The sequence below is a fragment of the Drosophila nasuta genome, chromosome X, assembly GCF_023558535.2.
Source record: "Drosophila nasuta strain 15112-1781.00 chromosome X, ASM2355853v1, whole genome shotgun sequence".
Classification (NCBI taxonomy): Eukaryota; Metazoa; Arthropoda; class Insecta; order Diptera; family Drosophilidae; genus Drosophila; species Drosophila nasuta.
In genome coordinates, this window is record NC_083459.1 from 32137120 (window position 1) to 32160191 (window position 23072).

Genomic DNA, 23072 nt, shown 5'->3' on the forward strand with positions numbered 1-23072 from the left:
CCCTTTTCTTTGCTCTTTGCTGACCGTAGAAAGATTTGTAGCCCAGTTCTTTGACGATTTCAATCTCAATCTCGACGTCGACGTCGATCGGTGTAAATGTATCTATTAGTTTGGCATTTGGCATTGTCCGTGTCAAAGTTTGTCGTGCAAACAACATTAACATATTGAATGCCAACCCTTTTGCGCTATCTGTCTTTTATCTTTTAACTCTTTTGCTATGCAAATGCACTTCGATTGCTGCTCAACCCTAAACCGCAAAAGCAAGGACCTTTCCCATGTGGGTGAAGCGATTGCATTCAATCACGGAGGACAAAACGCAACGATTGATCCCTTTGATTGTTGCTCGAGTTGCGGGTGTTTAGAATCTTATTATTTATTTCATTGAATTGCATTTGAATGCAAATGCGATTGCGATTGCGATTTCGATTGTGATTACGTTTGCTTTTGTGACAGAATGAGAGCAGAATGAGCAAAGGACACGAGACACAGGGAGACATTTTCAGAGTTTGGCGCGCAAAAAACCCGAAACTCGAAAACTCTCTGGCAAGATGTTCCAAAAAGCCGACCAAACAATCAAAACCAAAAAAAAAAAAAGAAGAATTCAAAACGAAGGACGAAAAATACGCACACGTCACATTGATTAATCGTCCTCGTCTCTTCACGTCTTCCTCGCTCTGTCTCTCCCGCTTTGTCTCTGTCGCACACACCCTTGGCCTCTCTTTCACGCTAGGAAATCAGAGCCTTTTGACAAATACAAATAGCTTGGCGAAATGAGGTCCTGCCTAAGGAGCTGCTTCCTTTAAGAACTTATCGCGCACGTCGCATGGGATTAGTGTGAGTCGCCTTTCTCTCTCGCTCTCTCTCCCTCTCTCTCTCTTCTCTGTCTGTCTCTACCTCTGCTCCATTTATTGACAGTTGCAATTGCTTCCACTTCCACGCTCCCTGACATTGATTGAGTTGCCTTATCTTCCCGCTCGTCTTGATAGCTTCCTTGATGATCCTTATCGTTAGCGTTATGCCATTCATTTGGCCAGCTGCCTTAACCTTTGGCTCTCCGCTGGGAAATATTGCAAATATCGCAAATAGTTGCAGCACATACAGTTACAGTAGTCGATGCATTTTCCTTTCCTCTTGCTTCCGGCACTCAACCCATTTGCAACTTTCCGCTGCTCCGCTGCACTCTCCACTTCACTCTCCACTCCACCTCACCCCACACTCTCCGCGCACTCCACTCGGCGGGCACTTCAACCAGTTTTTGCCACACACTTGAGAACCTTCCGAGCGTACCTTTGGCTTTGGTGTTCAACTGCATCCACGTGCCCACACAGCCTCCTCAACACACACTCTGCATACTCACACCCCCACACACTCTATATTTCTCCCTCTCACACTCTCTTCTTTTCTTCTTCTTCTCCTTCTCTCCATCTCAGACACACACACACAACGACTCGTGCGTTGTTGACAGCTGTCCCCTGAGCTCAAAGGTTCTTTTTTTTTGCTTATTTGTGCTACCCTGTGATTGTAAAATCTATAAAAATGGGTAGCTTAACACTCAGATTCATTGAAATATTTTTCATTAATATAGAGAATAGTTCAGAAGTTTGAAGAGATCAAATTATAACATAGAATTGCAGACCTTAAAACTTTTCGGCTGAAGCATAGAATATTGATAAACATAACTTAATTTAAGGAGATATTCTGATGCATCTAAAATAAAAGAGTTGAGAAAAGTCTAGAACCACATAGTAAACAAAACATTTTAAAAATTGAATTAAAAAAATGTATGTATAATACACAATATATCAATAAATTCTTGGCGAAATATTTCGTATTCTTGTGTTTAATCCTAATCTTTATAAATTATTTAAATCTATACCAAATTATTGCCAAAATATTCGGAATATATCAGGAAAATCCATACGTAAATTTGTAAATTCACTTGAGTTTCAGATAGTATCTATCAAACCTTTTCCATAAACTATCATGAGACATCCATTTATAGAACCAATCTCAGCTGCTATTTTACCGACTACAGGGTATCCCGTAGAAGTGCCTCCTCGATAAATGCTTGCACAATTTGTTGTAGCTAGTTATCCAATTTTTGGCGCAATTGCCGAAAAGGTGTGCCAACAGGCAGACGGACGGACAGACAGACAGACAAAGGGGCAGGCTAACGCCGACGCCGACGCAGAGGCAGCGGCAGCGACTGCGACTGCGGCACTCAGGAACTTCGGATCCTCGTGCTCTTGTGTGTGACACATTTACAGCTCAAAGAAAATCAGAGCAGAAGACGCCGCAGCAACAAGGAGCAGAAGTAGGAGTGGGAGTAGGAGTAGGATTCGAAGATGGAGTCGTGGCAGTAGCAATGTGCGAGACTGCAGCTGCCCCGGGGTTTAGTCAATTGAGCGCACAGCAACAATGGACAGCAAACGGCACAGGACAATGACAATGGCAATGGCAATGGCAATGGCAATGGCAATGGCAATGGCAATGGCAATGGCAATGGCATTTACTTAAAGGCATATTTAATGCACATTTAAGGAGACTGGAGTCGGCAGTAAACGGCAGCCAGAAGCTAACGACCCACGCAACAACCAGAGACCAGCTGTTGTTGCTGTCAAACATTTTCCATAGAGCATATTTTGCATAAGTTTTCGGTTACGGCTCGCTGGCCAACAAGCCGCAGTCCAAACAGAAATACTCGTAAAAAACACAGAAACCGAAACCGAAACTAAAACCGAGAAACCGTAACCCAAAACATATTCAAATTTATGCAAATGCTGCAACGTTTTGTCCAAAAGGTGAAATACCACAAGGTAGTAGCAGCTACTACCGACGACTGACGGAATGTTATCCTGCGATTCCTGCGACTGCAGCACAGGTGTGTGATAAATGCCATGTAAACGACAGACAGGATATGCTTTATACACTGGCTGTCGTACTATATGGCTCTGCATATCCTACTTCCTTTTAGGGTAGTTCACAGCCATCGACCCTCCGGTAGGACCCTTTGATACAGCAACAAATTTCATTTAGTCAGACCGTGTGTACGTAATTTGTAACGTTGCAGTCTTTTGACTTGGATTTATAACGGTTACAACTGTTTATCTGTACCGAACTTGAACCTAAGAGCGATATGTGAATCATAGGAGACAGGGTTTTCAAAGTCGCTTAAAGTTTCCCAACTTAATTGAGGGTCTTACAATCTTAGACCATTAAATAAAAGATACACTTAAAGAGTTTGTTTTCAATAAAATCGAAATAGTATACTTTATTCGGCGAAAAAAAAAAATGTCTTTAAAATTATATCTAAAATTAATTTGGAATGTGAACTTGACGAAGGCAATTAATATATTCGCTTTTAGCAATAAATTTGCTAATTTAATTAAACAAAATTTCTAGAATTTCTTCTTCAAGTAACAAAATAACAATGTGCCAAAAAAAAAAATGTTTTATAAATTATTTGGACAGCCAAAATGTATTAGATTTCCCTCGCGGGAATCCTCATTTCTCCACGAACGCATCCTCATGAAAGGAGAAACTCAGCCGTCGCTTTGTGACAACTCCAAATGAGTCGAGCTCCTGCTCTGCCTCAAATTCGCAATCACTTGTCGAGTTGTGACCGCTGTCGGGACTGATGTGGCGCTGCTTGGAACGCGAACTGCAAGTGCTGGATGTGGATGTGGCATGTGGCAGCTTCTTCTGGGCGGAGCGTGAGGCAGCCGCGAGCAGCTTCTGCGCCGATTGCCTAACGCTCGACGAGATCTTCGTGGTGATCTTCCGCTTGCGACGCACCACGCGCTGTCTCCTCAGCTGCAGCTGCAGCGAGCGGCGTCCCTGCTTCACTCCCAATCCTGACTGTGTCTGTGGCTGTGGCTGTGGGGAGCACACCTCTCGTTCCTCGTAGCCATCGGGATTGATGCTCGATCGAGCTGGAGGTGATGATTGCCAGTACTCGCGGAGATCGCTGGCTGGATCGAATGCGGGTCGATAGGTGGGCGAGTGGACGACACCAGTGGAGAGGAGACGTTGTTGATGCTGATGCTGGTGACGATGTCGCAGTCGCTGGCGACATCTAGGACGACCTGCTGCTGCTCCTAATCCAGTTGGTGGCTTACGCGTGCTCTCGAGAATGGCATCGATCATCCGCTCAAGCGTCACGTCGCCCATTTGTGTAGAACTCAAGGTGGGTTCCACTGAGGGAGCATCTCCCGCCTCTGTTGAGACGGAGGGCAAGGGTTGGGGAATGGACTTCTGCTCGAGGTAGCGTGGCTTCTCGAAGTAGCTGTCGGGGATGCCGATGCCACGCAGGGCGAGCAGAGGTCCTGGAATGATGTTGTTGCTCTGGTTCTCCTGGTTCGTCCTGTAGCTGGGCGAATACTCCGCCTCAAAGGTGGGCAGCGTGGATGCGTAGACCGTTGTTGGCTTCAGCTGAAGCTGACTGCGGCAGCGTTGCACCTGAGGAGTCGTTGTGGTTGTGGTGTTAGTTGTGGTCTGCAGTGGCGACATGTTGATGATGTTGCTCAGATCTCTGAGCAGTGGCGTCCGTGTCGAGGCAGCTGGCAATGGAGTGGAGGTCGAGGTCAGCTCGATGTTCTCCTTGCCCAGGCCAAGCGGACAGTGACGCTTCGCCTTGACGCGCTGCATCAACAAGGGCGTCGCAGTAGGGGAACGGCATGGGGAGCAGGAGGGAGTGGGGGGAAGTGGAAGTGGAAGTGCAAGCAGCATCGGAAGCCTTGTCCAGGTAGGAAGGACGTGGCTGGTTGACAGCCCACTTGAGCATCTTGGCAGCTGCAAAAAAAAAGAGGATAAACTTGTAGCTAGTCAAAGATGAGGATGAGTGGATATGGAAGTGGAAGCGGATCTGGCTAGTTAGGTAGCGAGTAGTGAATTCGTCTAACGTCTAGCGGCTGTCATTGTCTGGCTGACAAAGAAAAAAACCAGCTGAACTTGTCTAGGAAACGAGTTTGCTGAGATCCCTGAGATTTTTCGCAAGGATTTCAAATTCGCACTCATCTGGCAACTGAAACTGAAACTGAAACGAAGGCAGCTGAGAGGCGCCGCAACACGGCGCACAACAATTGAAAGCTCACGCAACAAAAGCAAAGGCAAAGGCGCGCGCAAAAAAAAAAAAATAAAAACGTGAAAAGCTCTAACTGCTGTTTGGATCGTTTCCAGCTGCGTCGTCGTCGCCCTCGTCTCGTATTTTTGGGTGGTTAAAAGTGTTGTTGCTGGCCATTTCAACAAATACATATGCATATGAATATATGTATATACGCGAAATATATCGCAAATGGTTTCAAGTGGAAAGTGGAATTGAATTTGCAAATCTCTTGAGCATCTCGAGACCAAAAGCATTTTGCGCATTTTGCCGCCACGTTTCGCTCTTAAGCGCACTTCACTTCCACTTCCAGACTTTCGAGTTCCAGTATCGCAGTGCGCGACTAAAGCCAAAGCCGAAGCTAAGGCCGAAGCTGAAGCTGAAGCTGAAGTGAGGGCAGCCGAAGCGCAAGCGAAACGCGGCGCACGCGCTTTAAATTATACGAAATTTTATGCAATGATTTTTGCATTTCGAAATGGGACTTTTGGGGTTGGGGTGTTTTTTTTTTTTAATTAAGTTTCTCACACAGCACACTAACACACTCTCGATACGCTTCTCATGCTTCGTTGACTGTCTGCTTCCACTAAGTTTTAACTCTCTTTTGCACTTGTCTTATCTTTACCTTTTCGTTCTCTCCTTCTTGATTTATGCCAAAAAAAAGAACTTTGGCTCACATGCACAATATTTTCACGGCAAAGTCAAATAATTTTCGTAATATTCCCAGGCACACGGAACAGCAAAAAAAAAATAGCGAAACACAAATTTTGGTGGTAAGCAATGCGCCAAAAATACAAAAAAAAAAGAATTATATTACGGAACGTTGGAACGACGACGTGCTGTCAGTTGAGCAGACGCAATGTGACTGATTCTGTGCTGGCACGGCATATTGCGTGCTCAGCTCTGGTTGAGAGCACCAACAACCACCGACGCAAAGAACACGCGCTTTCTCTCGTTCTCACACTCGCTCACTCTCTCTCTCTCTCTGCGCTACTGCTGTTGCTTGTGTTGCTGTGCCGGCATGCAGCGAGAGAGCAAGACAATGTGAGAGCGACCAAATGCAAATCACGATCACGTTGTGTAGTTGAATTGAAACTGGAAACTGCAAGTTGAACTCACGCGCTTTAATTGAAATAAACATTGAAAGCAGTTGCCTTCAATCGTTGGCAATCATTTGATTGTCATTATCATCGAGCAGCGCAAGGTTAACATAGTGTTGCCACATGTGCATTCTGAATATGTTGAGGAAGTAATCGTTCGCCTCTGCAACTTCCTCATACTCCCGCCAGAGGGAACGTCGCAGCCAATTCATGCCAAGGAACAACAATGCGCTTGCTGTGATCAGCACGGTGAAAGCGACGTTAGCATCCAAGGAAATCACTTCACTTTTCCTCGCCAGGTAATATTCCATTGTGGCAAGTAGCACACAACTCTTGAATGCATCCTCAATAGCGTTCATCACCAGGATGCCTGAGATCATCAAGGCCAGCAGAATAAGATCTACTAGATCCACTCCATCTATCCATCTTCTTAAGTCGTTGATCATTTCGAGAGACTAGCAGAATTAGTTTCAATTCTGACTGTTCTCGACTGTTCAATGAAATTACCTTAGCCTACTTAAACATATAAAGTATAGAGAAGTTTCTTAAGATTTAACAACCTTCAAGATTATATAAAACTACTTGTAAACTGGAATTGGAATAAGAATCCTTAAAAGAAATTCTTAATGTCCATTAATACTACATATTTGAATATATCTGAGATATAATATATGTAAATCTCACATCTCAAAAGAGTTTTCTACTTTAAAAAATAAGTAAATTTATTGTACTTACAGAGTTTTATACTCGTTGATTTGTTGTGTCTCTTAAAGAGGTGTTTTCCTAAAAAAAAAGGGTTCAACTTTTATTAGATTAGGAATTTTTATAAGAAACCTTGTATTAAATAGAAATTGGGCATTATTCTTTTAAAATGTATTTTGTATTTCTATAATTTTGTCAAATTCCTTCGTTTTATCCCGTTTAGTTTTTCAATAAATGTCCCTAATAATAATTGTGCATATTTTCGATTCTTGAAATTGTGTTAAGCGATTTGTATAACAAATTCATACAAATGGCCTTCTGATATCTAATTTATATGAAACGCACGCCTTTCTCAAATCAATCACCGAGAATTACACAAGAAATAAAAGAGAAGAACAAAATGCCGACGTTGCCTGAGGGAACTACGAGTTGAGAAAAGTATGAGTTGTATATTATATATGGGGATATGACAGGATATGTGTATGCGTATGATATGAGGGAGACGAAGCGGGACGACGTTTGAGATTCTAAATTATGGCCAAGACGGTAAAACGCGCAGCAGAGGGAGGAGGGGAGGGGAGGGTGAAGGTAGCACGAGCTCTTAATCCCACACAGCTGTTTCTCGGTTTCTCGGTTTCTCGGGACAGGGAGTACTACAATACTTCTTGGCGCTAGCCGTGTGATTTAAGATTAGCCTACCTCTCGTCCTTTTGCCTACCTTATCTTGATGTCCTTGATGTCCCCTCTCTCTCTCTCGCCCTGTGTTTGCGTGTGCGAGGAAAAACGCCCGTCAAGGAAAAGTACAAAAAAATAAATAAATAATGTAGAAAATGGTAGGAAAAAAAACGGTAGCAAATCGGAGCGTGAAGTCGGGAGAAAATTGGAAATTGGAAATTGGAAATCGGAGAACATTTTTCGCAATTTTCGTATATGAGAAATTGCACAATTGTTGGGCAATTTATTAGACGACAACGGCAACGAACGGATTCCCTTCAAGGCGTTGCCCATGCCCTAATTTATCTTCCCGGTAACCCCGCTCTCCCTCTCCCTCTCCCTCTGCGTCTCCTTCTTTCTCTCGCGCCTGGGGCAGGGGCGTTATAGTGACCAATGCGTTAAATTGGCTTTGATTCAATGCCTGACAAGACGACAGATTATTGTGAGGATCCTTGCTGCAGCTGCCTCTTGAACAGAGCGCGCGCGGTCTTCAGGACAATCGGTAGATTCTGAAACCGGGCCATTCTTTGACCGTTCTATTGATTTATTCTCAGTTCTGTCACTTTTTTAGATTTATTCATTGCTCCAAATTGCGATCAACAAAACACAGCTGGACTATTTGTTACGCACAATCTAAGGATCTGCATAGATAGAGAGCAAATTACAAACTCGAGTAGATCTTAAGAACGCATTAAAAGTGTGAGAATTGAGAATTTTGTATTACAACTAAAATATAATGAAACCTATTTACTACGAGCATAAAAAAAAACAGTTGAAATAATTCATATTCTCTCTTTCTTATTTAAATTATTTGTATACATCGAAAAGATTGCATAAATCTTGAGAGGGATTAAACTATCTCATAAATAAAGTTCAAACTTATTGAAAGTACAACTTCTATATAGTTTTTAGACCCGCTACCCATTGGTAGAAGGGTGTTATAACTTTGTGCCGGCAGGAAATGTATGTAACAGGTAGAAGAAGGCATCTCCGACCCTATAAAGTATATATATTCTTGATCAGCGTCAACAGCCGAGACGATCTAGCCATGTCCGTCTGTCCGTCTGTGTGTCTGTCCGTCTGTCCGTATGAACACCTAGATCTCAGAGACCATAAGAGATAGAGCTATATTTTTTTTTTCGACAGCATTTGTTATGTTTGCACGCAGATCAAGTTTGTTTCAGCTAGAGTTGCGAGTTTTGGTATATACAATAACTACTATAATACTTATGATTCCTGAAAATATGGTTGCGATCAAATAAAAATTGTCGAAGTTATTTTAGAAAGACTATCTGGAATATTGTGCCGTCTATGGTATATTTTGAATGCGGTACTGCATCGATATACCAAATATACCATTTGGTATATTTTCTGTATTTTTGCAGTATATTCGCAAAATCTATTTCTGTTATTCAAAGTGGGTAGCGGGTATCTCACAGTCGAGTACACTCGACTGTAGCTTTCTGACTTGTTTTTACATTAAAGAGTTACCAATCTATTAAATTCCGTTTATTATTTAGAAATTTAACTAACTAAGCAAAAAAACTAACTTATTTATGAACCAACCGAAAAGTTCTTTACTTTAATTTCCGAAATGCAATTGTTAGTAAATAGCTGACAACTTCTCGTAGACAGGTCGTAAAATACTTGATGAGATAATACTATTATATAGTTCTTCAGCTGGGAAATAATAGTTGAATGGAATAGAATCAATTGCATTGAGAGCCAAGTGTCCACACTCAGTGTGGTCTCCATCCGGAAATAGAAATTGCAAGAAATCCTTTCAATTGATTTCGACCAAAGTACGCAATAAATTCTCATGCAGGAAGTTTTTGGCAATAAAGTCGACGAAATGATTTCGACTTGCTCTAACTATATACTATACATAAATATATTGCTATCTCTTTCCAGAGAAATAACTGTTTGCTGCACAGCTGTCTTGAGACGCGAGATCCAGATTCAGAAGTCTCATAAATTTACGCTTATAAACATTCCACTGAATGAAGAGAGAGAGAGAAAGAAACGTTTGCGTCGCAGTTGGCGTTGACGCTGACGCTGACGTTGCTGCGGGGACAGCGACGCAGGAAGTTCGGTGCCCAAGAGCCGAAGTCGTCGAAGTCGCAGGATGAAGCCGAGCCCTTTCACCAATAAATTGCGAAACAATTGCACAATTTTCCACAACATTTTCTTTTTCTCAGCAACAGCAGCAGCAGCGACGTCGGCAGAGACGGCGTCGGCGCTTGTCCCATAAACAATGAGCTAAATTGTACAATGGTCTGTGTGTGTGCGTGTTTGTGTGCGTGTGTTGTCCTTTTCTTGGCGAAAATTCGAAGGTGAAAGGAGCCACACGCTGCGAGAAAGGTAATTGAAAATTATGTTTTGTGGCGTAAGCAGCAAAGGAGCAGCTGGCGCAGCTAAGCACACACACTCATACAGAGACACACACGCACACGCACACGCACACACACACTGGACTGATATCAAGATAGATGAAACGATACCACAGACGATACCTTCTTTTGCCATACTGTGAGTACTCGCCATTCACCTTGACGCTGACTGACCAACTGCGTGTGAGTTTCCGTTTTTGTTTTGTTTTTCCTTTTTTTTTTGGCCAATGTTTTGGGCCCCTGAATGGCAACAATGTAATCTGCTAACATGGTCAAGATAGCATATCTTTTACATCGAGTTGTGCAAAATGTGAGTAAGATATAGCGGAGAACATCTGTCATATACATATATGACAGTTATTTTGGCAAAGCTGTTATACTGCCCTAAACCGCTGCCAGCAAAGATCACGAAAATTATCAAATTAAATTAAATGTTATATTGTGATATTTCATTGTCCTTGCTTGGAATATATTTGTATTATTAATTCATTTTTTTTTTTAACTATTACATCAATCAACATTTTCCATGCCAAACTTAAGCAGCGCTCATTTTGGCTCGTTCTTAACTCTTTTACTCTACTTGTTACTCCTTTGACAACCAACACACTCCCACACGTACGTATGCAGATTTGCGCCTGCGCTTAAGCCACTCTCGCTCTCTTCCTCTCTCTCTCTCTCTCTCTGCAATGCGGAACTACCTTTTGCATTAAAACACTGTTGCAGTTGCGCACTCACCTTGACTCTCTAGCCACTGTGCTCTCTCTCGTTTTGGGCTCTCTCATACTCACCATTCGGCTATCCACGCAACACGTTTACTGCATTAGCAGAGCCGGCGTTCTCAGTGCGCGCAGCTAAGCGAACGCTGTGCTGAGAGTCAAATCAGTCTGCAATTGCTATTCGAACAGAACGCACGTGCCTCGCCTCGCAGCGCATCGAAAATCGCATGAAACAAAAATCAATCGCGTAGTCGGCACAAATCTCACTTTGTAATTTGCAAATATTTTATTTATTTATTTTTTTTTATTTGTGACATACACAAAAAGCAAACCATACAGATCGTGCAAAAAGGTAATTAATAAAAGCAAAAAGTGTTGAATGAAAAACGAAATACAAATCCGAACGGACCTTGGACAAATGCCGCTTTGGAAGCTCAGCATGAGCTTTTGGAATTCCTTGGAATATAACACACTTCTATGCCATGTTGTTTTGCATTCCATCAACATAATTGTGCATATCAAATTCAATGCAATTTCCAACATTTCCCAAAACGGGGGTATTTCGCCCAGCAGCCCATTGGGAAGTTAATTGCATGTAAATGGAATGAAAAGGGATGCCAATACTCTCATTCGAAAGCCTACGGCGGCGGGCGGTGTTTCATACTATACAACACAAAAATTGTTGAATTCTTGTTCTGATTTCATTTCTGCCGCTTCGTTGATTTCGTGTGTGTGTATTTTATCCATATATGGATAGAGCAAGAGCCAAAAAGCGCGCCAAAAAAATACTCGTCCGGCAACTTAAGGCTGCCAATGAATGCAAACAAAGAGCCAAAAAGCCAAAAGACTAAACGACAAAAGGAATTCGCGAACACACACAGACAGACAGACACACACACACACGCTCACACTCAGACGCACACGCACGCACTATTCAACAGCGCGAAACTAACCGAACCACTTTTCTTCCTCCCGCACTTTGCAGACGACACCCACAACAACTAAAGAGGACCCAACTGAAGCGGGAAAAAAGTGGAATAAACTGTAGAAGCAGACCAAAAAGATGCTCAAGTGGGCTGTCAACCAGCCACGTCCTTCCTACCTGGACAAGGCTTCCGATGCTGCTTCCACTTCCACTTCCCCCACTCCCTCCTGCTCCCCATGCCGTTCCCCCACTGCGACGCCCTTGTTGATGCAGCGCGTCAAGGCGAAGCGTCACTGTCCGCTTGGCCTGGGCAAGGAGAACATCGAGCTGACCTCGACCTCCACTCCATTGCCAGCTGCCTCGACACGGACGCCACTGCTCAGAGATCTGAGCAACATCATCAACATGTCGCCACTGCAGACCACAACTAACACCACAACCACAACGACTCCTCAGGTGCAACGCTGCCGCAGCCAGCTTCAGCTGAAGCCAACAACGGTCTATGCATCCACGCTGCCCACCTTTGAGGCGGAGTACTCGCCCAGCTACCGGACGAACCAGGAGATCCAGAGCAACAACATCATTCCAGGACCTCTGCTCGCCCTGCGTGGCATCGGCATCCCCGACAGCTACTTCGAGAAGCCACGCTACCTCGAGCAGAAGTCCATTCCCCAACCCTTGCCCTCCGTCTCAACAGAGGCGGGAGATGCGCCCTCAGTGGAACCCACCTTGAGTTCTACACAAATGGGCGACGTGACGCTTGAGCGGATGATCGATGCCATTCTCGAGAGCACGCGTAAGCCACCAAGTGGATTAGGAGCAGCAGCAGGTCGTCCTAGATGTCGCCAGCGACTGCGACATCGTCACCAGCATCAGCATCAACAACGTCTCCTCTCCACTGGAGTCGTCCACTCGCCCACCTATCGACCCGCATTCGATCCAGCCAGCGATCTCCGCGAGTACTGGCAATCATCACCTCCAGCTCGATCGAGCATCAATCCCGATGGCTACGAGGAGCGAGAGGTGTGCTCCCCACAGCCACAGCCACAGTCAGGATTGGGAGTGAAGCAGGGACGCCGCTCGCTGCAGCTGCAGCTGAGGAGACAGCGCGTGGTGCGACGCAAGCGGAAGATCACCACGAAGATCTCGTCGAGTGTTAGGCAATCGGCGCAGAAGCTGCTCGCGGCTGCCTCACGCTCCGCCCAGAAGAAGCTGCCACATGCCACATCCACATCCAGCACTTGCAGTTCGCGTTCCAAGCAGCGCCACATCAGTCCCGACAGCGGTCACAACTCGACAAGTGACTGTGAGCTTGATCTGGAGGAGGAGCTGTCGCTGGGACGTGGACGTGGATGTGGACTGGGCGATGAGGAGCAGGAGGCAGCCTGCAAGCTGGATGCGATTTGGCTGCACTCGGAGGCGAGGGATGCGACTAAGCGACGTCTAAGTTTCTCGCTCAACGACGACAGCTGATTCCACATAAATTATACAGTAATTTATATCAGGGTTCATGGATCAACTAATCCCACACGGATCACTTAGATATAACAACTTTTTTTTTTACTTTTTTTTATTAATTTAAGAGCATTTTTTTTGAGAAATAAAAACTAAACAATTATATTATGGAAATCGAAATGGAAATGGAAATGTTTTCAATGGGTTTCTTAATGAGCAGAGTTTCAGAGTTCCTGACTCTTCCTGAGGCATTCCCACAGTACACCGATTACCTGACTCAAGAATCGTGCAATGGATCGTGGTGTTGCCTTCATAATTTTATGACGACTTTGCTTAAACCACAAAAGACGCAAAGGAACCAGCATTAAATGCAAAACAACCTCTTGAAAGTCCAACGATGCGTGGCGCATGGTCTTCAAGTCTTCAAGTCTTCCAGACCGAGCAAAGGAAGCAAAGGAGAATACACGGGCCACACTCCGCACCCCGCACCCCGCTGCAAGAACAAGTCTTTCCCACAGCGTCTGGGTCGTAATGGGCGTTTTTATGCCTTGATAACTCCCAAGAATGCCCAGAAAGAGACCAAGACAGACAGAGAGAGAGAAAGAGGGAACGATATCAGCACCTAATTGAGGGGCTTGCGGTTAATATTATGTGGGCCAACCAAGTTTATGGCCAACAGTTGAACGAGCTTATGAAACGAATAACGAATGCAGGTTTATCAGCTCTAATTAAGTTGCGGAATAAAACTAAAGAAACTAACTGATAAAAATGAAAGTACTTGAAAGTAAGAAGAAATCAGCAGAGAAAAAGAAAATAATATTGCAGCAAAAAATAAAAGATAAAAGTTATTCAATTGAAGAGCGAGATCTTACGATATGAGATTTTGAAATATATTAAGAAAATAATAATAAATAATGTACTACTTACACTTATATGTAGTATAAATGAAGCCATGAAATCTAAGGACAAAAAGAATGATAAACATTAATATAATTATAAAAATGCATTAATAAAATATACTTAAATTAAATATTACATAATATAACTGAAATATATAAAAGATACTCTTAGAAATATTCTTTGTGACCCAATAAACACTTCATTAAATACAACTAAAAACCAGTTAAAATGCATTCTTTAAAAAAAAATCCTTCATACTCGTAATTAGAAAGGAATACACGAAATTCTGTCATATGTTGAATAAAACCTGTAAAGCTTTCAAAGTTTCGAATACGTCATGTGGAGTTGGAAATCGCAAACCAATTTGCCAGCGAAATGAGCCAAATAAATTGGGTTAAATGAGAGTCTTTAAGTAGTTCCCACAGCTGAGCAAATTAGCATGTTGAGGTAGACGTCCCTCATTAGCTCAAGAAGTTGGTCAAGTTTTCGGAGGATTCAGGTGTGTGTGTGTGTGTGTGTGTGTGTGTGTGTGTGTGTGTGTATGTGTGTGTGCGACGCGTATCTTCAGGGCCCATTGGCCATTCAATTGGGAATAAGCGACAGTTCTCATAATTGGGCCGGCGTTAAATGAGCTGTCATAACATCGGAGGGTTATGTAAATTCAATGCATCTATCCCATGAGCCGAGCCCTTGTCTTAATCTTGCAATGGTCAAGCCCAATAGAGATGGGCTAACTAAAGCGTTAACACGTTTCTCACTCGCACTCTCTCTCTCTCTCCCTGTCTGACTCGTATGTAGATCAGTTCCCAGGGTAATGCTCAGTAGAGCGGAAAACATGCATCGGCATTCCAAGACTCTGGACAGAGGGAGAGGGAGAGGGAGAGGGAGGAGGAGAAAGAGCTGGCCAGACATCTGTTTGGGACTGATGGAACAACTGTAAACTATTATACATAAGTACCTTATGATGTGATATGTCTGGACATTGATGCGAGTTCACAATTGCCAAAAGGTCAGCTCAACAGATCAACGACAAAAAACATAAATAAAAAATAGAAAACAGAAAACAGAAGACGGAACAACACAAATATTGTGCAGGTATTTTCCTCATGTCATACCCTTTTCCCAAAAAAACATACTTCCGGACAGGCTCCAGTCAGCGCACAAATTATTAGACGGGGACAGGTTTGGTTTTCCCTTTTAGCGGAGACGAACAAAGGCAAATCACAGAAAAGGTTACAACAACCAACTACGCGTACATCATTGTTTTTTATGCGTTCACCTTTCATTTCACTTTTTATGTTCGGTTCAGTCTGTCCGTCTGTCCGTCCGTCCGTCCGTCCGTCTGTCCGTCTCACTTCTGTTTCTACTTATGTATAATATGTTCTACTTCTACTTGTTTTGGGCAGTTGCACAATTATTATCTGGTTCTCTAATGATGGCCTCTTTGTTGGCCGTCATTGTCATTGTCACTGATGCGACTCTCAACTCAACTCAACTTAACTCAAGGCAACTCATCTCGTCTTGCCACTCCACAGACTTACCGTCTCATTTAACAGGCAGCTCTTTAATTTTATTTAGATTGTTATTGAAACGGTTTATAATTCAACTACATGAACAGCTCGAAATCGAGGTGCCCAGCGATACTTATGAATTTTAACTTTAATGACTAACAACCGGTGATTAAAGTTCACTTAATGTATAAGGGGAGATTGAAAAATGTTCTGCACAATAATCTTTAAAACATCTAGCGAAGTTGTCACTTAAATTCTGTTCAAATGTTGTAGTTAAAATTCTTAATAACAATCTATTACCATGGGACCATAAATTTCAATTTATTCAAAAAGAATGCGCTCAAAACTATTCTAAAAATTTCAGAATAAATAGCAAAACATTTAATAAGTTAAAATTGCGACTTTATTTATAATTTTTCAAATGCATACAGAGAAAGAAAAATCTAGATTGATAAAATCATTATTATTTCTTTTTAAGATCGAAAAGTTCTTAAATCAAGATTTGCAATCTTAAAATAAAACAATCTTAAATCAAGATTCTTATGCTAAATTTGCATTTTAAGATTAAAACCTTGATTAAAGAAGACGTTTTCATTCTAGTTCGAAAAGAAGATTGCAAATCTTGATATAAGAACTTTTCGATGTTAAAAAAAGAAAATAATAATAGTTTTTATGCACCTATCGAAAAAATTCTATTGTTAGTTAGTCAGACAGTAAAAGATTCGAATCTTGAACCCAGCTGAAAATGCAATTATCAAATGTGTTAAACACTTTGGAATTGGGTTCAATAATTTCTAGAAAGTGCTTGAAAATAGACAGCGACATTTGGCAACTCAATTGCAATACAATTCAATCGAGATCCGCTGAGGATCAATTGAATTCATGTTATAGTGAAAACGCCCCTACAGATTTAGCACACTTCACACTCTTTCTCTTATTATCTCTTTTCTAAAGTGAACGAGGGGTAGCTGCAGTTAATAGAGTGAGGTGTGAGGTATCTGGACAATGGCAAAACGATGATCTCTCACTCGCATTGGATTGAAAAACCCATTTGATGGCACACTTTTGTTTGTGAAAATTGTGGAAAATGTGTTGGCCATTACTCGTAAAAGCGGGCACACTTTCAACTCTAATTGCGATTTAAACGTTCGTGTCGAGTGCCACAAAACGTGTCTGTAAATTGAAACAGCAACAAACATTGCACTATCCGCAACAAAGTCCAATCCATCTACTTCAATAGACTCGCAGTGCACCCGCTTGATTTTGCAGCGAGTGACAAAAGTCGAGTCGACTCGAGTCGAGTCGAGTCGAAACTCTTGACGCACCTTTCGACCCGCACTTTTTTTTTGTCGTTTGTCGTTTGTTGTTTTCTCACTCCCCTCGCTAGGTGCATGGAGAGAAAGATAGAGAGTGATAGAGAGAGAGAGAAAGAGAGAGAGAGTGGCCGCCCGCTTGCGTCGCGTTGGCCACGCACGCGTGCCTCTGTCCCTGCCCCACTCCCCTGGCTGTCATTGTCCTCCGGCCTCTTATCGCCGCATTGCCATCGCGATTCGCGGGCGAAACAGTTGCAAAAACTGGCGAAAACAATGAAACAACCCAAGCACAGGACAGAACAGGACGAAACTGCAAGCGATCGAGCAAACGAGCGGGCGGTTGCTTACTGCTAAGTCCTGCATGTCCTGCATGTCCTGTCGATCTGTCTTTGACTCGCGTTTGTTGTCAGGAAGTCGACGTCACTCGACGTGCAAATGTGTAAACATGTGCAACAAGAAACTCAAAACAAGTGTGGACTAACACTTACCCTGTAAGTAACTTAACTTAAGAAAATGAAAATGTGGAAACGTTCTGGAAAGTTTTTAATTTATAACTCCAACACCAACAGTTACCTTGTAAAGTTCGATGTAAGCTGTAACAATCTATTTATAATCTATAACTTAAGAATATGGAAATATAATTAGTCATCGTATAAAAACAACGTTTACAAAATTAAATATACTTTCGCAATAAGCTGAATGTTGCGACTTATTTTCGAAATCTTAATTACCATAGTTTTGAGGTTGGTTTAGTAGATGAGTTCGAATTGCAGATCGTTACGTTATTTTCTATATATGTATTGAATCCTTTAAGATGTTGATATTAGTTGAAGGTTTAATTACCCTGCCAAAGTAGAAATTGTACGTATAACATATTTAGTTCAGTTCTGTTCCTAAGTTGAAATCAGTTCAAAAGATGTACAATTACTCCCAAAATCGATTTAAAGTTCAACACTTCAGCTGGTTAACATTTTTTAAATCATCTTTAATGATAAGAATTTCATATATATCATTATTAATTCAATAATATATAATATAGTATATGAAAATGTGAACATGCAAAACCAGCGAACAAATAATTTCCTAATAATATAGGCCCAAGTTATTCGACCACTGTTTTGAGTTTTGATATTTTCATAAATATTATTAAGCTTTAGCAAAAGGCAGACAAAATTTCTTTACTCTTGTGTTTTAAACACATTTGAAATTAATTGAGAGACAAGAAAATGTGCATACATAAAACTTTTGCTGCTATTGAATCTCATCAGATCGCTGCTACCCGTTTATAAACGATATTTATAGGGTATTGGCAGAAAGTACTATATGCAGGACACTGTCAGCAAGAACCGTTATGGCGACTGTGCTGTCAAGAGAGGAAAGGAAGAAAGGACTTTCGATTGGCATGTCCTGCGTTCGATGTGTTGGACGTGCGGGTCGCTCGACAGTATTTTTTTTTTTTGTTGGTGTTGTTATATTTTGTGTTGCATCTTGTAATCGCATCCCTAATAACGCCCATCAATATCAAGGCGCTAACTATGCATGTCCTAGCCTCAGTCCTCAGTCCTTAGTCGAGTCTGCAAGGCTCTAACAAGCCGTATCCTTCGACAAACTAAACTCAAATTTCACCTGTTGTGCTCTGCGTGCCATAAATTCTCAATAGCTGTTAAGTAAAACCTGTCGTCTCCGTTTGCTCTACATCCTTGGCCCCCAATTATTATGTTTGTGACGCATCCCGCGCACTCGCATAAAAGAGAAACTTCGAAAATAAAAACAAAGACGAAGACGAAAAACCGAAAGAAAGGAGACCAATTTAAGGCAAAAACACACTTCATATAACATGTTATTTGCAGCTCTAACCACTCATCAGCATTTGGCCAGCTCTCGACAGCAGGTGTAAAGGTCAACAACGAGCTGGCTCAACGACCTATCGACCAATTGACCAATTGAGCAGTTGACTAGTTGACTAGTTGATCCATTGACCAGTTGAGCTGTTGGCCACATGTTCAACAAAATGCAAAGCAACTGCTGTCAGCCAAGAACAGGGCAAAGAAAATAAAATAAAATAAACTTGAACTTAACATATAAAAATAAACAAGTAAGAAAGCTACAGTAAAGTATGCTCAACTGTAACAATAAAAGAACAAGTAAGAAAGCTATCTGATCGCAACCAAATTTTCAGGAATCATAACTACTATAGTAGTTATTGTATATACCAAAATTCATAACTCTAGCTTTAAAATTACGCTTCTTATTTGATTTTTTGATTTGCGGGGGCGGAAGTGGGCGTGGCAAACATTTGAAACAAACTTGATCTGAGTGCAAACATAACAAAAGCTGTCGAAAAAAAATTATAGCTCTATCTCTTATAGTCTCTGAGATCTAGGTGTTCATACGGACAGACGGACAGACACACAGACGGACAGACGGACATGGCTAGATCGTCTCGGTTGTTGACGCTGATCAAGAATATATATACTTTATAGGGTCGGAGATGCCTCCTTCTACATTTCTTGCCGGCACAAAGTTATAATACCCTTCTACCCTATGGGTAGCGGGTATAAAAAAACATTGAGATATTATTCATAAAATATACCAAATGGATATACCGAAAGCTATACTTGGTATATACCATATACAAAATATACCAAGGAATGCGATTCAATTTCTCATAGTAAATTTGCAAAATTAATTAAAATTTTATTTAAATTTCGGAAAAGCTAATTGAACTGTTGCCAACAGAAAAATGAATAATATGTGCCGCTGCTCTGTATGATAAATGATAAACGATGATCAATCAATGAGCAGACACTGATCTGCATATGTCTTTGATCCTTTAGAGCGAAGATCAGAGCGTATATCATCATCATGCATCGATGGGTTGCAATAATTACTGCGATACCTTCGTTTTTTGCAGATAACTTGAGCAGCGGGATAAGACGTCAGTCTGATAAATGTGGCACATCATTGCAGCAGCATATCATTAATGCAAATCTATGGGCCTGGGTCAGGTCGTTTTTTTTCTGTTCTGTTCTTCCACACTGAGTTCTATTCTTTTCGCTTCTTTTTTTTTTGCACTACCCTTCTGACTGTCATGTCACCGATAATATTATTTTAACAATTGCAAACTGTCAGAGCAGAAATCTAGAAGATCTTCTTGAGAGGGGCGCTATGCAGTTCATTAAGTGCGGCTCACTTGACAGAGATCGCGAGTGAGTGAGTGAGTAAAAACCCTTTCGATAGGATTTGCGGCAGAGCCGTGAGAGAAAAGAAAACAGCTTAAACTTGGGGTATGACCCTGATCCTGACACTACCCAACCCTATGTTGAAGTGCGCAAAAATTTAAATGACGAGCGGATGGATTAAGATTTTGTATCCTTTGCAATTTTCCGCATTTGCGCTAATGAAGAAAATGCACGACGCTCAATGCTCAACGCCTTGAGAATGCAAAAGAGATGCAGTGTTAGGGTTAAGTTCTGAGTTACCCTCCTCCCCCCAACTCTACTATCACATAAAAAAATATAAAATGTCACCCTCGATCTCAATTTTGTCCCGAATTGATTTCGCAAACAAATTTACAATGGAAGTGAAGTGTTTCGTTCTGTCTGGAGAATAGTATCATAAGTAAGTAACTCTCCAGGGTTGCCAGGCTATAGCGTGTGGCGTGCGTTACGCTTCGGTTAAAGTTAAAACACCCGAGTCTGTCTAGTGGACTTTGCATATGGCAGTCAGTCAGGGCCTAAGCCGATAGGCCTGACTAAACGCCCAGGCGGGGTTTTAACTATTTTGCATAGACGCAGGACCCTTTATTTTTTGTTTTTCAGAAGACAGGCAGCTGTTGCAAAAAAAAGAGAGAAAATAAAAGTAAAAAAGCTGCAAATGCGAAAAATATGGTAGAATAAGCTACCTTCATCTAGACGGAGGGCGACACGTAATTGGAGTTGAAGTTGAAGTTGAAGTAGAGAAGTCGAGGGGCAAGACGACAGCCAAAAATCAAATATCATATATCAACTTACATATCACAACAAGATGGGAAAAACAAAAACAGTGCGGCCTAGGCATCTAGGGAGTTTCCATTACCATTCATTTCATTCCCAAATTTTCCTTCTCCATCTCCATCTCGATTTCCATATTGCATTTACCATTTTGAAGAAAAGATTTCCATTTGCATCTATTTCCATTACATGGGCTCACACCTTTCGCGCGCCAAAGAGGCAAAGGACGATGATGGGACAACGGGACGGAAGAGCAGGAGAGGGCAGGACGACAGCTGCCGACTCTGATCGACTCTCCCGAGTCTCGAAGTCGAAGAAGTCTGTATATGCAAATGGCATTTATGCAAATCTCCCAGGACATTCGATAGGTGCATGGCTCGCATTATGAATTATTGAACTATTGGCAGTCTAAGCAAATATAAATTGAGCAATAAATTTGAAGGGATAGGGAAAGGGAAAGGGTTCGATTTGAGTTTCGGGCGTCAGAACCAACGTTCCTCACCTCCCTTCCTCCCTCTGTCTCCCTCTTTCAATGTGTTTCTTCTTACGACATCGATATGCGTGAGTTTTTTCCGACTTGTTTTTCCTTAGCTGTTTTTTTTATGCCATAAGTGTTTGCAAGTGTGCTTAAGAATCGTCATGTGACATGACGCAGTCAAAATTGTACAAAAAAAAAAAAAAAAAAAAGAAAATACAAAAAAAAAAAAAACCTAGAAGTACAACTTCGATGGCAATTAGCGATAAAAACTAGCGCTATGGTTCAGCACTAAAAGGTCGCGGCTCAATTAGATGAGTTAGTCGCCCGTTTGATGTGCCCAAATTGAGGTTGCAACTTGCAACTTGCAACTCGGTGGCACACTCACGGTAAACGTGGCCACGTGGCCCTCGCAGCTGACACTCGACACTCAAGAGTTGAGCCAATTTTAGTCGGACTCTGTTTAAACTAAAAACACTCTCTTATTGGAAAGTTATTAACTCTTCAGTTCGCCAACTGACTCCGCAATTAGAGAGAACAAAATAATATATAAGATATATTAACTATATTAACATATTTCTAGCATAGTAGACTGATATTGATCTAATCTAGCATAGTAAATGATCTTATATATAATAATAAATAAGTCTATAAGATTCTGGGACTATTTTAACATATGTCTAGCATAGTAGACAAATGATCTAATATTCTTTAATTTGAATTAAGAATTCAAATAATTTAGTCTTTAGCTTATAATTTATAACTGCAAGGCATTTAAAAGCTTTGATTCCATTTTATTGCTATTTAATGTCAACAATTGCTCCTTTGACTTGAATAAGAACAAAATAATGAGATAAAATAAAATAAAAACATTGAATGGAAAGAAATGATTTGAAATAAGTTGGAATGAAATTAAATAAATTTGAATGAAATAAAATAAAATATAATGAAATGAAATGAAACAAAGTTAAATATAAAATGAGATAAAATGTGAAGAAATTAAATAAATATAACAATAAACTTTAAAGAACTTCTACAATTCAATAAAAGCCAAAAAAAAGTATAATATGATCTCTATAATAAAATAAATAATAATAATAAAATAAAGTAAAAAAAAAACAATTAACTTGAAGAAGATTAAATAATTTAATAAAATTTAAAAACAAAATAAATAAAAATTTATAATAGAATATCTATAATGTATTTCCATGTAATTCCAATAAATATTACCAAGATCAGTTAACAAAATTGAGTTAAGATAGAACTTGCTAGAATTAAATAAAGCGTGTCGAACAAAAGAGTGCAATTATGTTTGGTTAAAAAGGAGAAAAAGGGATCTGTGCAGAGTCCAACACCGATCAGTTAGTCGTTGCTTATGACAGTTTTAAGTTGGGATTTACGGACGCAGTGGAACGGATATTTGTAGATCTTAGATCTTAAGATGATGCTGCAACAATGGCGAGTGCGAACATCCTAAGCCATTTACAAATAGTATTCCTATATCTACAGACATCTGCAAATGCATCTTGCACAGCTGCAGTTCGGGCCAGAAATGAAATCAAAGGAAAAAGGAAAGGAACGGAACGGAAAGGAAAGGATATCCAACACCTTTTTTGTTTGGACCCGAACAAGATTGTCGCAAGATTGTCACAAGCTGTGGCAATACAAAAGCAAGATTCCAATGAGCTAAGCCAAAGGATTAGAATTAGAATATCGTCTGTAGCAAGTTGAATGATTCATTCATTAAGATCTTTGCCACACGCAACAGTTCACAAAGACTC

The 23072-nt window shown here is 41.2% G+C and overlaps 2 protein-coding genes across 7 annotated transcripts in view; one reads left to right on the plus strand and one right to left on the minus strand.

The window, feature by feature from the left end:
• LOC132796520 (uncharacterized) overlaps positions 1–23072 on the minus strand; it is a 53402-nt gene that overhangs the window by 13058 nt on the left and 17272 nt on the right. The window contains exons 2-3 of one of the 5 annotated variants that reach the window (XR_009633568.1): positions 14028–14059; positions 6934–6981 (exon numbers count right to left, since the gene is read on the minus strand). Coding sequence is in view for 3 of the 5 variants with exons in the window: in XM_060807716.1 (XP_060663699.1) it covers positions 3505–4791; positions 14028–14054 (1314 nt within the window). In the remaining 2 variants the exon portion in view is untranslated. Of the gene's footprint in view, positions 1–3330; positions 4792–5723; positions 6689–6933; positions 6982–14027; positions 14060–23072 lie in introns of those variants that run through there. The other 4 variants (XM_060807716.1, XM_060807719.1, XM_060807717.1 and 1 more) reach the window with 4 other exon arrangements.
• Positions 10064–13208, plus strand: LOC132796519 (uncharacterized). Of its 2 annotated transcripts, none has more exons than XM_060807715.1 (2): positions 10064–10143; positions 11706–13208. In XM_060807715.1, the coding sequence occupies exon 2, from the start codon at positions 11784–11786 to the stop codon at positions 13116–13118; it is 1335 nt and encodes a 444-aa protein (XP_060663698.1). In that variant the 5' UTR covers positions 10064–10143; positions 11706–11783; the 3' UTR covers positions 13119–13208. The 2 variants fall into 2 exon arrangements, with proteins under 2 accessions (XP_060663698.1, XP_060663697.1); XM_060807714.1 differs by lacking the exon at positions 10064–10143 and adding an exon at positions 10697–11072.

Bases quoted from the DNA above. Each gene is read 5' to 3' on its own strand.
- LOC132796519 (XM_060807715.1), top strand. From the start codon at position 11,784: ATGCTCAAGTGGGCTGTCAACCAGCCACGTCCTTCCTACCTGGACAAG.